The sequence below is a fragment of the Solanum verrucosum genome, unplaced genomic scaffold (assembly GCF_900185275.1).
Source record: "Solanum verrucosum unplaced genomic scaffold, falcon-dt-bn FXZP01000049.1, whole genome shotgun sequence".
NCBI classification, from domain to species: domain Eukaryota; kingdom Viridiplantae; phylum Streptophyta; class Magnoliopsida; order Solanales; family Solanaceae; genus Solanum; species Solanum verrucosum.
The window spans coordinates 2,875,384-2,891,820 of record NW_026020221.1 but is presented as its reverse complement, the minus strand read 5'-3'; the positions used below and the strand labels follow the sequence as shown (position 1 = coordinate 2,891,820).

At 33.8% G+C, this 16,437-nt stretch overlaps 3 protein-coding genes and 1 pseudogene across 3 annotated transcripts in view; 3 read left to right on the top strand and 1 right to left on the bottom strand.

Moving 5' to 3' along the window:
- LOC125830903 (ABC transporter A family member 2) overlaps positions 1–16,437 on the bottom strand; it is a 151,322-nt gene that overhangs the window by 49,829 nt on the left and 85,056 nt on the right. The gene's annotated exons all lie outside the window — the stretch shown is intronic.
- Positions 7,323–8,447, top strand: LOC125831089 (putative F-box protein At1g65770; annotated as a pseudogene).
- On the top strand, positions 9,928–11,167 carry LOC125830914 (putative F-box protein At1g65770). The gene has a single exon (XM_049510103.1). The coding sequence runs from the start codon at positions 9,928–9,930 to the stop codon at positions 11,125–11,127; it is 1,200 nt and encodes a 399-aa protein (XP_049366060.1). The 3' UTR covers positions 11,128–11,167.
- LOC125830929 (probable F-box protein At1g65740) lies at positions 14,432–15,705 on the top strand. Its single transcript, XM_049510119.1, has one exon. It carries the CDS (start codon positions 14,459–14,461, stop codon positions 15,662–15,664), a length of 1,206 nt encoding a protein of 401 aa, XP_049366076.1. The 5' UTR covers positions 14,432–14,458; the 3' UTR covers positions 15,665–15,705.

Sequence of the window (16,437 nt, the reverse complement as noted above, 5' to 3'; positions counted from 1 at the left end):
AAAAAGAAAATACTTTTTTAAAATAAGCATATTTTGTTTGTAATTTGTGTTTGACAGTCCATAAACTTTCCAAAGGGGCTAAGGCCTGAGGGTGCATGCCATGCCACAAGGACAATAAAATACATTTCATTCCTTTAGGAGAAAAAAATCATAAGAATATTTTCTCTCTTGAGAGAAGGTTGTTTAAATTCTATAATTTTAATGTTCCTTAATTTCTCATTCTGACCAAATGATATATATTGTGTATCTCATAATTTCATTAATGTTCTATTCTTAGTAGGTATTATAGCTGTCAAAATGGGCTTAGCCCATGAGGCCAGCCTAATCCAATTCATTATTAGAGTAGGGTTGGGATATAATTTTCAAGTCCATTTAAAACTAGGGCTTATAGCTCGGCCTATATAAGCCCTTGGCCCTTGAAGCTTGATCGGGGCCGGGTCGGGGTCGATTCATGAGCCAAAACTTTTGATTTAAGGATAAATTACAATAATCTCACTAGTATATCATTTAATTACTTAAATACACGCTATGTTGTAATATTATGAATCTTATCGGATTTTGGTACGTCCAGAATCATATATCTCGGAATATATGGACTCAAAATTAGGTTAATTTGTTCTAGATACACTCTATCCAAGTAGATTCGCATGTATCTAAGATACATAGACAAATCTCGTGTCCTCGCCTCCCTCATATCTTTCTTGTCACTCTCTTATCTCGCTCGCATATCTGGTATGCGAGATACATGCTAATTATACTAGATTTTTTGCTAGTGTTATTGAAACAACACCAATGTTGTCATATTTGATTTGAAAACCTTCTCATTTTCTTGATGTTATAGAATTATAAGTTTGAAAAGAAAAAAAATGAAAAACAGAAGGGCTAGCATGCCCCAACCCTCGGCCCTTCTAGGGTTGGGTTGGGTTGAGCATTTTCAGGCCTTTCCAAATAAAGAGGCGGCCTGCCCTAGCCCTTCAAATTCCTTGACCCGCGATGCTTGGCCGACCCTTTTTGACAACTCTAGGAGGTATAGTAGCATATTTAGAATTTTATGTTATTGGGCTCAATCAAAATAAGCTTTAATCAACAAGTAAAATTTGTTCAAGACACTTTTTTTGTTTGGCCGGTGGAGAATTATAAACAAAATGAATAATTTTTCTTTGCATAATTTTCTGTTGCATGAATTTTGCTATATAAAAGCCCCAATCCTATTCAATTAATTAGGGTAAGTCCCGCTTCCATTGTTCTATTAGTTTGTTTTTGAGGTATTGATGTATTATTATTTTTTATCCTATCAATTTGATGATAACAAAATGTTTCCATAGAGTCATTTATTTTCCATCAATTTGACAATAACTATACTTCTTCTTCAGCTCTGTTATTTCTCGCTTGTTTATCCATTAGGATTTCACTAAAAGACTGTCTGATCACTGATGGGTGCATCTTCTTCCATTCTTGTCCTTTCATCCGGTGGCTCCGGCGTTAACAGGGGTAGGGAATTTGTGACGGAGTGGGATGCCATGGCCATATTCTCAAGGATGGATTTGTTCCTAGAGAGAATGTATTGTTAGGACAACAATTTTCACACAAAAAATACTACTCCTATCTTTATTCCTTCCCCAAATTCGTATGAAAATTGAATATATATTTTAATGTGAAATGATAAACTTCAATATTGAAATGCTTTTTCGCAAGTTATGTCAACTTTAGTAATCCCCCCCCCCCTACACACACACCCCACCACAAAAAAAGAAGAAGGAGGCCGGCTAACCTAGTTCTTGAGGAAAATTTATATATATATATATATATATATATATATATATATATATATAGGGATGTCAAATGGGCGGATTGAGTTGAAATTGGAGCTATTAAAAATGGGTTAAAATAGAAATCAGGTTGAGTCTTGATCCGCCCAAGTTTACCTTGAGCTCAAATGGGCTAAAAAAACAAGTTGGGTCTTGACCCGTCCAATTTGACCCGTTTAATCTCAATAATTCTAACATAGTGATATTTCACTTTTATAATCATAATTTGAATTTCAACTCAAGATTTTTTTATATAAAAAGTAACAAATGGATAGATAAATCCTAAAATATATTAAATAGATAATAATTCATACCTTCAATATAGGAACATATCTTAATAAATAGTTTTAAAACAGATTGAAATTAGAGATTGAATTAAGCTCAATTGGGGATTCTCTTAAAATGAGTTAGGCTTGAATGAGTTGAGTTTGAACCCAATTCAAATTATCTTGAGCCCAACCCTTAAAATTCTGGACGGGTTACCTATGTTTGGGTTCATTTTTTACACCCCCTATATATATATGTTATGTTAAGACAAAATATCTACCATTTATAGCAATGATATTTTCTTTTCCCCTTACACTTATAATACATTTAGCTAGCATTTGACCACATATTTCTAAATATTTTTGGCAAGTCATTTTTGCTGAAGTTTAACCATATGTTTGACCAAAGATTTTAGGAGAAATATTTGATTTTAAAAAAAATATGATGTATGCTCATAAGTTCTAAAAATGATTTAAAATACCCACAAGTTCGTATTATCATTTTATAATGAAAACATTACGTGAAAACCATGACAACAAGCATAATTAATATGAATTTTTTTTTTTTTAAAAAGGAAGAAAATAAAAGGAAAATATCAGTGATTTGTATACAAAAAAACTATATTACTACATGGAATTAGAAACGACTTTAAAGAGCAAACTTGGATAAAAAGTGTATTAAATATGTATATAATGGTATAAATTTTGTATAAAAAACTAGGACTGAAATCCAGTCCAAACTATAAATGATATTGAGGATTTTTTATAAAATATAAAAGTTTGGAGTAATTTTAAAAAAATTTCAAATACTAGAATTTGTCCGAAATTTTAGTTTTTTTAGAATTTGGGATATTTGTCAAATATATTTGCCAAGTAATAACAAATTATATGGTCAACACTAGTTCCCAATTTTTTCCAAGTTTTCCCAAATATATTTGTCGCCAAACAGATCCTTATAATACAATTTTAATATATATTACAGAGAATAATTTATAATACACATTACACTATAATACAATTTTTATTAATGGATAATACATTTATCACACACTTTGATACACTTATAACATATTGTGTCAATTTCTTACCAAATAAACATAATTTACTTTTGATACATAGTGCAGATTTATCATTATATTGCTATAAAATATAATAAATAAAAAATATCATTACAATCAATAATTATTTACTAAAAAATACTCACACAAATAATTTTGCCTTTTCTTAATGGGTTGAGGGTTGGGCCGAACACCCATTCCTCCCACCCAACCCGCCCCTCAATCCAATCTACTAAACTATGGCCCTACTCATTAAAGTACTAACTCGACCGCAACCTAGTAGGGCCACACTTCAATGGGCCAGATTGATTCGCGGTCTAGCCTTGTTCACACCATTACCTGACAAGACTAATACTCTCTCTCTCAATTTATGTGACTTACTTTCCTTTTTAGTCAGTCTAAAAAAGAATGATACATTTCTATAATAAGTAACAATTTAGCTATAAAATGTCTATTTTAACCTTAATGAAATGATTTACAGCCACACAAATTTCTATCATTCATTTTGGACCACACGTTTTAAAAGTCTTCCTTTCTTTCTTAAACTCTGTGCCGAGTCAAACTACCTCACATAAAAATGGGACGGAGGGAGTATAACTCAGTCAAAAGTAGGAGGGTAACATAATCTAAACACAAAAACATTTTCAAGTAACAATATGATAAAATTTCTTATTTATCGATTTATTTTCTAAATTGTAAATAAATTGTCTGCATACTTCACTTAGACATCTTAGTTCAATCTTATATCTATGGAACACTTTTAATATTTAAAAATTATTCACATTAGACATTTTTAAAAAATTATAATCAACAAAAACTATAAAATGTATTATATACTCCCGCGATAACATGATAAAATGACTAATTAAAAGAGTACATATGACGGCTACTCCTCCTGCACTTGAGGCTACGCCTAATACTTCGATTGTTTCATTAGTCATTTCACCCCTACTAGATTTGTATACCGTTGTAACATGCATTTTTCGAATATCTAAATAAAATCTAGCAACATAATGGTAATACGTTTGATTATCTGAATAGACTTCAACATAATAACAATAGAGTGATTACGAATGTGGCATATGTCACACTATCTTCGGGAAAACACATGAACACTCTATGTTTAGAGAGAATATATTATTGTAACACTGTTTGAACATTTGTTAATCGTTCTATTTAGAGTATCAAAATCAGCAAGCGTGTTGGAATTTTTAGTTTTATTTTTGTTTTAAAAAAAACTATTATCTTTGTCGTCTTCGTCCCCCCTTCATGTTCTTTAATCTTGTTTTTAAATTTAAATTTGGATTATTATTTTTTACGTTTATATTTATTAATTTCACATAATGATATTGTTATTTATACAATTAAGGATTAATTTCAGTTAATAAGATGTTAGCCATGTGTTTGTAATATATTATCTTGATGTCTATTGTAAAAACTTTTTTTATTAATATAAAGATTAAATTGTTTGATTCAAAATTCTAAAAATATTCTAGTAAAATGTACTTAAATTGCTTTTTATGTCAAATTTGATTAATTGATTTTATAAAAAGAAATACTCAAAGTTGAGTGATTTTATTGATACAAAACAAAATTGAATAACTGAACAACATAATTTTTCAAAATTGAGTGACGTTTTGAGATATTTACTCAATTAGTCTGCTACATCCCTTTTCTGGTGTTCAGATTGAATTGCACCGTCAAAATACCACATTACAACAAACACATGCTTTTTGCTGAAATATGTTCTATCAAAATCAGTTGGCGTGCAAGAAAATCATTGACTTGTCTTGGCACGACTTTATCATTACATGCAAATTGCTCAAGGTATTGGTAATTGAGTTGTTGCATAAAAGAAGTTGTTGGATCGTTTAACTTTTGGATCTTTGTTGTTTAATTTAGGTTTGCTCTTTCCTCAGTACTTTAGAGTGAGCGTAATGTTATGACCCGCCACTTTGATATTCAAGTTTCACGAAGCATTAGTAAAAGTCTAAGTCCGTGACAGTACGGTGACTTTAAATGCTAATACCATAAAAGTGATCATTACTTCTTAATATGCAGGGTAATATTAGTGTAATTGCCTCCCCGTTATATATCCTGCATCATTGGTTCTAAGTATATATATTTAATATTGTACGACATGTACTAATTTTATCATTTATTTATTTTCCGAGCATGAACTTGCGTTCTAAGTATATATATTTAATATTGTACGACATGTACTAATTTTATCATTTATTTATTTATCGAGCATGAACTTGCGTCCACAGAGTTATGATTCTCATTGAGTGGATCCTCCTACGAAACTTGTGTTATTATGAGGGTCTTGCAAGACGTCTCGTGTTGTCTTCTTTGATGTACACAAGACTTGCAAATATCGAGTAAAGTAGGTCTTGGGCAGCTAGAGGCGTATCCAGAATTTTGAGATGATGGGTGCACTATTACGAAAAGATGGACTAAGAAATAAATTTGATCAGTTTAACATTTAGGTTCTTATCACTGAAAATCATTCAAATTTTAAAATTATAGGTCAAAAATTATTTTTTATCTATCCAAACCACTTAGAGAGGTGTTACCCAATTTTAGAAAGAAAATAAAACAAGATAAATGAAAGATTCAAATTTCTAGCCTCAGAGGTACACTCAATTATCATCGCACAACATTATACGATACTTCAAGTGTGGGTTCACACATCTATGTTTACATATATTTTTAAAAATATAACACTACTATATATGAATTCAGGAGGGGAGCATGGGTTCACGTGAACCCGGTGACCCCCTCCTGGATACGCCTCTGTTAGGCAGCGGTTGGTTATTTGCTTATTTTCAAGATGCTTTTATGAGCTGAACTGTTGTTTTCTTCGTAATGACATATTAACATGAAGACCTGAATGACATTCCAGACCGGTTTATGTTGGAATCAATCGTTCATTAGCTTGATGACGACATCTTTCGTGGCTCTTTTTCTCTCAACCATAGTAATAAGTGTGGTCAAGATGCAATGGAGTGCTTCAAGCATTGAGGCTTGGTCGAGCAATTTGGGGTCATTTGTGGTGTTTAAGAACAATTGTTTACATTTTTATGGCTGGTGTATATACTAAGGTCCAGAGTCAAAAGGGTAAAATAAAAATTTGTCTAAAATTTTAAAAGGGCACTTCAATTTTTTTAAAACCAAAAGGGCAAAATCAGTCCTAACGAAGCGAATTACTCTGACACAATATTGATGTCGTTACACCGTTAAAAATAAAAATCGCTTCTATTCCAAAACTTCTTTTTCTTTTTCTCCATTAAAATTAAAATTGCTGCCACTGCAGCGATTTTAAGTCAATTTTTTTTAAAAAAAATTCTCTTGAAAATCGCTGCCAATTTTTTCTTTTGAAAATCTTAGTTATTAAAAAAAATATTATTTTTTATTGAAAATCGCTGCCTTGGCAGCATTTTTATTTTCAATTTTTTTAAAAATAAAAACACTGTCAAGGCAGCGATTTTCAAAAAATAATAATATTTTTTTAATAGAAAAGCTACCAAGGCAGTGATTTTTTTTTATAAAATTCAAGAAAATTCTTTTTAAAAATTATAACGCTGCCATAACAACGATTTTAGTTGAAAAAAAAATTGGACTTACATCAATTTTAATGAAAAAATAGTTTTGGACAAAATCACTCCTAGGGCAGCGATTTTTATTTTTAACGGAATAACAGTGTCAATATTGTGTCACAGGGAAATCACTTCGTCAAGAGCGATTTTGTCCTTTTGGTTTAATTTTTTTTTTAATGCGTCCTTTTAAAATTTTTGACAAATTTTTTAATCCCTTTGATAAGTTACTAACAAATATTATTGGGATCTAAGAGAAAAAGAGAACTCATATATTAGCCTAGATTACAAATTTGGAGAAAATTTATACAAGTCTATTACAACAACTTCGAAGTAACAAATAGATTTTTGGGACTAGATCTGTCCACCGAATCTAGGGTTTTCTTTAAAGGTTATTACTAATTATTATTCCATTTTTTTTTAATTATTCCTTTATATTTATACATTTTGATAAATTGAGAAAGGATAAACTTTTCTACCTATTATACTGTGGATTAATTAATTTTGAAAAGGTATAACTTCTTGGGATAGAGGGAGTATCTATAAAAGGCGGCTGGTATCAGAATGGTCTCATCCCTAAACTTACATCTTCCGATGGCGCAAGAGTTGGTTGATTGGTCGGAACTTCAGTATGATTTGCTTGCCCTAATTGCTAGGCGTTTGAATCTGATTAAAGACTACCTAAATTTTGGCATTGTCTGCAAATCGTGGCACTCAGTGCCCACCAAGAACAATTTTAACAATTACCTGTCTAGAGCTCCTTGGCTGATGCTAGCGGAGGAAGACGGAAATTCTTCAGCCTCTATAATGGCATGATTTTGAACAAGAGGATTCCCAAAGTCAGCAGAAAACGATGTATGGAGTCTATGGGTTGACTTATCATGGTAGGAGAAGATGAAGGTGAAATTAGTATGCTACATCCCTTCTCTGGTGTTCAAATTGAATTGCCCCATCAAAATACCACAGTAGATTACGACAGTCATCAGACTGGCTGGCTGATGAGCTTTATTCGCAAGGCAGTTTTGTCAGCTAATCATTCTCATACATCTGATTACCTTCTCATGGTCATTGAGGGAGGTATAAGGTTCCTAAGTTTCTGGAGACCTGGAGATGTTAGATGGACTAGAGTTACCTGGGAAGGAATCAATTACAATCTTTTTTCTGATTTAATATATTTTAATGGCCAAATTTATGCCGTGGAGTATTCGGGTGATCTCCTAGTTTGTGATGTTGTTGGCTCTGAACCCACTAAAGGTCATATTGTAGCGCAGATACCACTTGAACCTCAACATTGTCGAGATCACTTAGACATCCTAGAATCACTAGGATCATTATTTGTAATTTTGCGAAATGGTGTTCAATTTAGGCCACTCAAAGATGATTCTGAAAGGATCCCATTAACGCTGCTCCAGAAGAAGATGATGAGGTTGAGGGGGAGTTAACATATGGGACAAGAAATTTTCAAATTTTCCAGGTCGATTTAGCTGCTGGCTAAATGGTGGAAACCAAGGAATTAGGGGACGCAGCCTTTTTTCTAGGTGTTAATGCTTCTCTATCAGTCCAAATTTCTCAATTTCCAGGAATCAAGCCCAATCATATTTATTTCACAGACGATTTTTTTGAATCATACCTATCTTATGAAGAAGGAGGAGGGTTGGACATGGGGTGTTCAACTTAGCAGATGGCAGCATCCGGCCGCATTACAACGGTGTTTCTTAAGTATGTTGTATTAGGTGGAATGCTACTGGAACTTCATCTTTCTTCTTCTTATCCAACCCTTAATCCTAGTGACTTTTTACTATTGAATTGAGCTAGTGATGGAGAGTAGTAGACGCCAACCCCATAACTGAGATGCTTGCTATACCCAGTGGACGCAAAATATGAACTGTGTCTTTTGCATCATTGAAGCACTTAAAACATCTGCAGAACAGGTCAAGATTTCTCTTTTTTGGAGATTGACTTGTCTGTGAGGCTCTTATTAATAGAAACAAAATATTACTTAAAGAGTGTTTGCTCTTCCAAACTAGTTCAAATTTCTGCCGATAAAAGTAATTTATGGCATTAGTTGAGTCAAGTTATGAGAAGTGCCTTGTAATTCTTTAGATTGATGTTTGCCTCTCACCAAATCAGGTACCCAACAAAGGTTCTGCTACTTCCAGCTTTTAAAAGAAAGAAATACCTTTTGAATTTATGGTTTTAAAATAGAGAAAATTACCATCCAAGGTCATCTAGTCTACAAAATATGTATACGTTATATAGATAGATAGAATCTCTAGTTTGAGTGAGATTTAAGCCTATACACACTCACAACAAGGACTTTGCATCCACTCCTACTCCAATTGCTCCGCCAATTACTACTGGATTTGTTTGTTCTCTGCAATGGTCAGACATTGACCTCTCTATTACTACAATACCTCACGGATTGCTCTGCCAATTCCTACCGGATTTGTTTGTTACTGCAATGGTCGGACATTGACCTCCAATTACTGAAATATATCAAAATGATATAACACCACAAAATAAAGTACAACATATCACGGTCATAGTGATATATATTGTATATTGTGATGTTATATCATTGTAATATATTTCATATATCAATGATAAAATGCTGATAGTTTTTCTTTTTTTTTTAAAGCTAAACTTTGTACTCCTTTATTTTTACAATTTCAATATTGTTTAATGTGAAAATTTATATATTCTAGTTTGATTGGGATCTATAGTTTTGTGGTTGAGTTATTCTAATTCTAGTATGGTAGTTTGTTTCTAACAACTAATTTCCTTCAATCTCTTTGTAAGGAAACAATATTTGAATATAATAGTTGGAATTTGAATTTCATTTTGTAACAATCTTTTGAAAAAAATCTTTGAGTTTGTCAAAATTGAATAGTGAGAATCTTAAACTTATGATACTATTGAAAATTTAAATATTTATAATCTCTTATTTTTAATTACTTTATATTTTCTAGTAGAATAGTTTGACAATAATAAAAAGTTAATAATGATGTGTCAAACTCAACCATTCACGACCAAATATAGTAATAATTAAGACTAATTTTGGCAAATAAGATTCTAATTGTACTTTGAATTGAATTTGGAACTCTATATTGGGATTCTTTCCTACCTTATTTATAAAATATAAAATATAAATATAATACAAAAAGCGGCAGGGATTGGAACTGTTGCATCCAATTTCCCGATGGCCCAAGAGATGGCTGATTGGTCGGGACTTCTATATGATCTGCTTGTCCTAATTGCTAGGCGTTTGAATCTGATTGAAGACTACCTAAATTTTAGCACTGTCTGCAAATCCTGGCACTCTGTGCCTACCAAGAACAATTTTAACAATGACCTGTCTAGAGCTCCTTGGCTGATGCTAGCGGAGGAAGACGGAAATTCCACTCGGAAATTCTTCAGCCTCTATAATGGCATGATTTTGAACAAGAGGATTCCCAAAGCCGGCAGAAAACGATGTATGGAGTCTATGGGTTGGCTTATCATGGTAGGAGAAGACGAGGGTGAAATTAGTATGCTACATCCCTTCTCTGGTGTTCAAATTGAATTGCCCCATCAAAATACCACAGTAGATTACGAGAGTCATCAGACTGGCTGGCTGATGAGCTTTATTCGCAAGGCAGTTTTGTCGGCTAGTCCTTCTCATACATCTGACTACCTTCTCATGGTCATTGAGGGAGGTATGAGGTTCCTAAGTTTCTGGAGACCTGGAGATGTCAGATGGACTAGAGTTACCTGGGAAGGAATAAATCGCAGGTGTTTTACTGATTTGATATATTTTAATGGCCAAATTTATGCCGTTGATTATTCGGGCAATCTCCTAGTTTGTGATGTTGCTGATGTTGTTGGCTCTAAACCCACTAAAGGTCATATTGTAGCGCAGGTACCACTTGATCCTGAAAATGGTCTAGACGAGTCATACATTGTAGAATCACTAGGATCATTATTTGTAATTGTACGAAATGGTGTTTTATTTAGGTCACTCAGAGATGATTCTGACAGGATTCCATTAACGCTCCTCCCAGAAGAAGTAGAAGATGATGGGATTGAGGAGGAGTTAACATATGGGACAACAATTTTTCATGTTTTCCAGGTCGATTTAGCTGCTGGTAAAATGACGGAAACCAGGGAATTAGGGGACGCGGCTTTTTTTCTAGGTGCTAATGCTTCAATTTCAGTACAGGCTTCTCAATTTCCAGGAATCAAGCCCAATCATATTTATTTCACAGACGATTTTTTTGAATCATACCTATCTTATGAAGAAGGAGGAGGGTTGGACATGGGGGTGTTCAACTTAGCAAATGGCAGCATTCAGCCGCATTACAACGGTGTTTCCCTCAGTCGTTTTTGTCCTCCAACTTGGGTAACACCAACTCTGTATTGAATTTGAGTCATACATACTCATCCTTTATTTTATTCTGTTTGTTATGCTATATATGTTTCAACAGCTTCGACCTTGTGTGTTGGCTTTGTTTTCTCATCTCTGCTCTTCTATAAACTCAAAGTTTTGAAAGATCCTCTTTATGTACTTCTCCGTCACAATAAGTTACTCTCTAGAATTTGTAGGGAATAATTAGAAGCAAGACACCCTCTGCTAAAAGTCTCCCATTCAGTATTCACATTGTGAACTAGAATGGAGACAATTTGAAATATTTCAATATTATTAAAAGAAATTAAAGTTCAATACAGATATGCGAAAATCGTGATCAGGCAAGCATGTTAATGGAGATAGATACATTCGTATGTGTAGCATATAAGAGTCTGTACACATAAATGAAAGAGATAACAAAGTTCTAAGCCTGCTCCAGTGGAGGCAAAATATGATCTGTTTCTTCTGCATCATTGACGCCACTTAAAACATCTGCAGTACAGGTCAAAATTTCTCATTTTTAAAAAAAATTGACGTGTATGTGTGTGAGGCTCTCATTATTAACAGCAGTCTAAACAAAATAGACTACTTAAGGGGGTGTTTGCAATTCCAAACTAGTTCAAATTTCTGCCCACTGCCGATATGTGTAATTTATGGCATGAGTTGATTGAAGTTACGAGGAATCTTAGTAGTTCAGTTAGTTAACTATCTAAACTTTTATCTTGTTTGTGAGGATTTGAATTACTACCTTGTAATTCTATTCTTATTTCTCCTTCTCCTATTTTTTATGTTGTCTGGAGTTACGGTTGATGTTTGCCTCTCACCAAATAGAGTCAGGGTATCCAACAAAGAAAGAAATACCTTTTGAACATATGATTTTAAAAATAGAGAAAATTACCGTCCAATACTTTTGGGTCATCTCGTCAAATATACTTGGAGGATCTCATGCCCTTAATGGTATCATAATTTGGGTTCAAACTCTCCTAAAAAATCCGACTCTGTTACCCTTATATATAAATAAAAGAAATTAATATCAAAAGCGTGTATTTTTCTCATTCGGTGTTCAGTATCTTGGATGACAAGTGAATTTGAATTTTTCAATATCTACCTAATCAACTAGTTGTAATTTTTCAATTAAATATAATACAAGAAAATCATTAAGTTTTTCTCACATACCAGTCTTGTCATGTTAACTAAGGTGGATTTCCACAAACTTCCTCTCATATTAGACCGATAACTCTTCGCAACTTTTCCAGTAAAATTGTAGCGAAAATCCTAATACAAGGCTTAGTGATATGCTACCTAAAACTATTAGAACGCATGCTCCTTTGATGAAAGATCGCAGATGTGGCTCCTTCCTATAATCTTTAAAACTAAAGTGATTTTATCAAGGGGAGAGCTACAAAATTGACCAACAACACTGTATTGTGATAACACTCAAATCACTCCTCAAAACCAATTAAAAGAGTGAGCGGTCGTCGTCAATAAAAATATCCAACTAAGAGTCGGGGTTGAATTCCATAAGGAATAATGTAATGGCAATTGAAAAGATAAAGGCAACTAGATACTAGTTTGAATCTAAATATACATGGTACAAGATTATTAAATAGAAGACAATTTTTATAACTACACTTCTAACGGGGGCAAAGATGATATCAAGCAAGGGATGTATGAGAATTAGGAAAACTTGAGATTCAGTTAACACTGAACGATCCATTGCAATTCAATCCAAGATCAATCACTAATAGATATGCTAGGTCATCTTAATTCAACCCTAATCTCCTTTCGGTCTCAAAGGATTATATTGTGATATCTCCTTTCGGTCTCAATCACATCAATACAAAACAACCCACTACCTTAACTTAGACCTCCCTTTCGAGGAAGCCTTACACTCAACAATGAAACCCTAAACTTTCTCCTTTCGGATTCAAAGTCAAAATGCAATTATCAATCTAATTCTCCACTTCACGAGCTCTATTTTCAAGCAATCCACGAAGATTGGAAACTAAGGTTGACCGTGCACTCCAAACCCATAAATTCAAACATGAAAACTAGATTGAACCTATTTCATGAAATCAGGCAGGGAAACAAGGAATCACAAAAGCAATAAAGCAATAAATCAAATATCCAAATAACTTTGTCTATTTCTAGCACAAAAAAGGCTCAATTTCATACAAGTAATTACACCCACATTTTTAGCAATTAAGAACAAGGAATTGAAGAAGGGTAAAAAGAAATTTACTAATACAGAACACAATCTCCAAATTCACAAATGAAATGTGAGGCAACTTGCCTTCAATGTCTCAACCCCTAGATCAAGAACGCTAAGAAATCTACTTTTTAGATGTATTTATCTCTCTACAATCTTCTCTCTCTAACAATTTTTGGATTCTTTAACAACGCTCCACTCTAACCCTATTTTCTGAATTTGGGCCCAATTCTTGAGAATTTTTCATTCTGCCCCTATCAGAAAAGGTAGGCTTGCAAAAGCGGTAGGAGGTTCGCAAAAGCGAACAGAAGTTCGCTTAAACGATCTCCACCTTTTTGGGCCAGTTCAGAGAAGCGAACCCCGCGTCATCACTTAAGCGAACAGTCTTCCGCAAATGCAAGACCTGGGACTTGTTTTTTTGCTCTTTTTTAGCTTGTACTCCACTTTTGCTCATCGTTTTCTTTCCCAACATCAGGACACCTGAAACAACACAATTCAAAGGATAATTAGCCTCTTTATCTACTTGAGTGCCACAAAATCACAAGAAAAGAGCCTCAAATGAATGCAAATCCATCCCTCATCATATTTGACAACACAATAGTATTAGATAAAAAATTAATATTGTTGGAATCAAAATAATAAGGTGTCATTTTAAGGATAATAAAAGTAAATTAATCTTGAATGGTGATAAATCATACCAAAAATAGAAGTATACTAAAAGAAGCATAATATTTTTATATAATTTGTTCAATTGACATACATGTAATAAAATTGATATAATAATTAGTTAATATTATTATATTAATGAAGTAGGTAAAAACCATACAAGTTACTAAACAAAAGAGAAAAAGCAGCCAAAATTACTAACTAAACTTTTTTATTTTATTTTTATGGTAAGAGAAATGCGCAGGCTTCCTTGTGCCTTATAAGGCGCTGGCAACCTGCAGACTCACAAGTGTTACCACCTGTACAAATGTACGTTTATTTGGGTAGTTTAGAAAGAAAAAAACGTCTGCACATAAGAATCCAATTTTACTTTGAATTGAATTAGAACTCTGTCCACTGAATCTTTGGGGTTTCTTGTTAGCTTATTTATATACGGCGGCTGGGATCGGAAGTGCTGCATCCGATTTCCCGATGGCGCAAGAGTTGGCTGATTGGTCAGAACTTCAATATGATCTGCTTGTTCTAATTGCTAGGCATTTGAATCTGATTGAAGACTACCTAAATTTTGGCACTGTCTACAAATCCTGGCACTCTGTGCCCACCAAGAACAATTTTAACAATTACCTCTCTAGAGCTCCTTGGTTGATGCTAGCGGAGGAAGACGGAAATTCCATTCGGAAATTCTTCAGCCTCTATAATGGCATGATTTTGAACAAGAGGATTCCCAAAGCCAGCAGAAAACGATGTATGGAGTCTATGGGTTGGCTTATCATGGTAGGAGAAGACGAGGGTGAAATTAGTATGCTACATCCCTTCTCTGGTGTTCAAATTGAATTGCCCCATCAAAATACCACCGTAGATTACCACAATCATCGGACTGGCTGGAAGATGGGCTTTATTTTCAAGGCAGTTTTGTCCGCTAATCCTTCTCATACATTCGACTACCTTCTCATGGTCATTGAAGGAAACATGAGGTTCCTAAGTTTCTGGAGACCTGGAGATATTAGATGGACTAGAGTTACATTGCAAGCAACCAATCGCATGCGTACTGCTTTTTTTGATTTGATATATTTTAATGGCCAAATTTATGCCGTGGATTATTCGGGTGATCTCCTAGTTTGTGATGTTGCTGATGTTGTTGGCCCTCAACCCACTAAATATCATATCGTAGCGCAGATACCACTTCAACCTCAAGATCGTCGAGAACAGTTATACATTGTAGAATCACTAGGATCATTATTTGTAATTTTGCGATACGGTGTTCAGTTAAGGTTACCCAAAGATGATTGTGACAGGATACCATTAACGCTCATCCCAATAGCAGATGAGAGAGGAGTACAAGATGTTGAGCACACATATGGGACAAGAAATTTTCGAGTTTTCCAAGTCGATTTAGCTGTTGGCAAAATGGCAGAAACCAGGGAATTAGGGGACACGGCTTTTTTTCTAGGTGCTAATACTTCTCTCTCAGTCCAAGCTTCTCAATTTCCAGGAATCAAGCCCAATCATATTTATTTCACAGACGATTATTTTGTAACGTACCTAGCCTATGAAGAAGGAGGAGGGTTGGACATGGGGGTGTTCAAATTAGCAGATGGCAGCATCCAGCCGCATTACAACGGTGTTTCCCTCAGTCGTTTTTGTCCTCCAACTTGGGTAACACCAACTCTGTATTGAGTCAACTTGGGGGCCTTTGTTGTTTAATTTAGGTTTGCTCTTTCCTCCTCTCGATGAAATCGGGGAAATTTGAATCAAACCAGTTTACTTATTTTCAAGAATTCCTATTCAAGTATTAACTATATTTTGAAACTTTTAGAGTCACTCCTTAAATTTGGTTGTACTTTTAGATTGATTACTGATACCACCAAATTCATTATATTCGAAAAATGCAAAAGTTATGTATTAGATACATATCTGCCTTTTTTTTCTTGATATGGGGTAGAAACCTGAAATATGGATTGAATCTATGACGAGTGCTACCTGATAACACTGCAAACTTGGGGATAATATTATGACCTATGGATGATTTCACCATGTTCCACCATTTGTAGGAATGAATAATAGTATCCAAGTTAACATCATAAGGCATCCAATATGCATATTGTTCTGCTATATTTGCAATAAATTACATAGGGAAAATGCATAAGTACCCCCCAACCTATGCCCAAAATTCCTGAGACACACCTAATCTTTACTAAGGTCCTATTACCCCCCCCCGAACTTATTTTTTAGTTAATTGTTTACCATTTTTCGGCTTACGTGGCAATATAAACCAAATAGGTTGAAAGTTTTGTTCAACACGCGCCAGACCCCACTTTTTCAACTTTCTAAAAAGTAGCTTTTACATTTCCCAAAATTTCTAAAAGTTATCCTATTATTTATAATGTACTTTGTTAATATATTTTTAGTTAGTTTATAGATTTCAATGTTTATATATTTTATTTCAAATT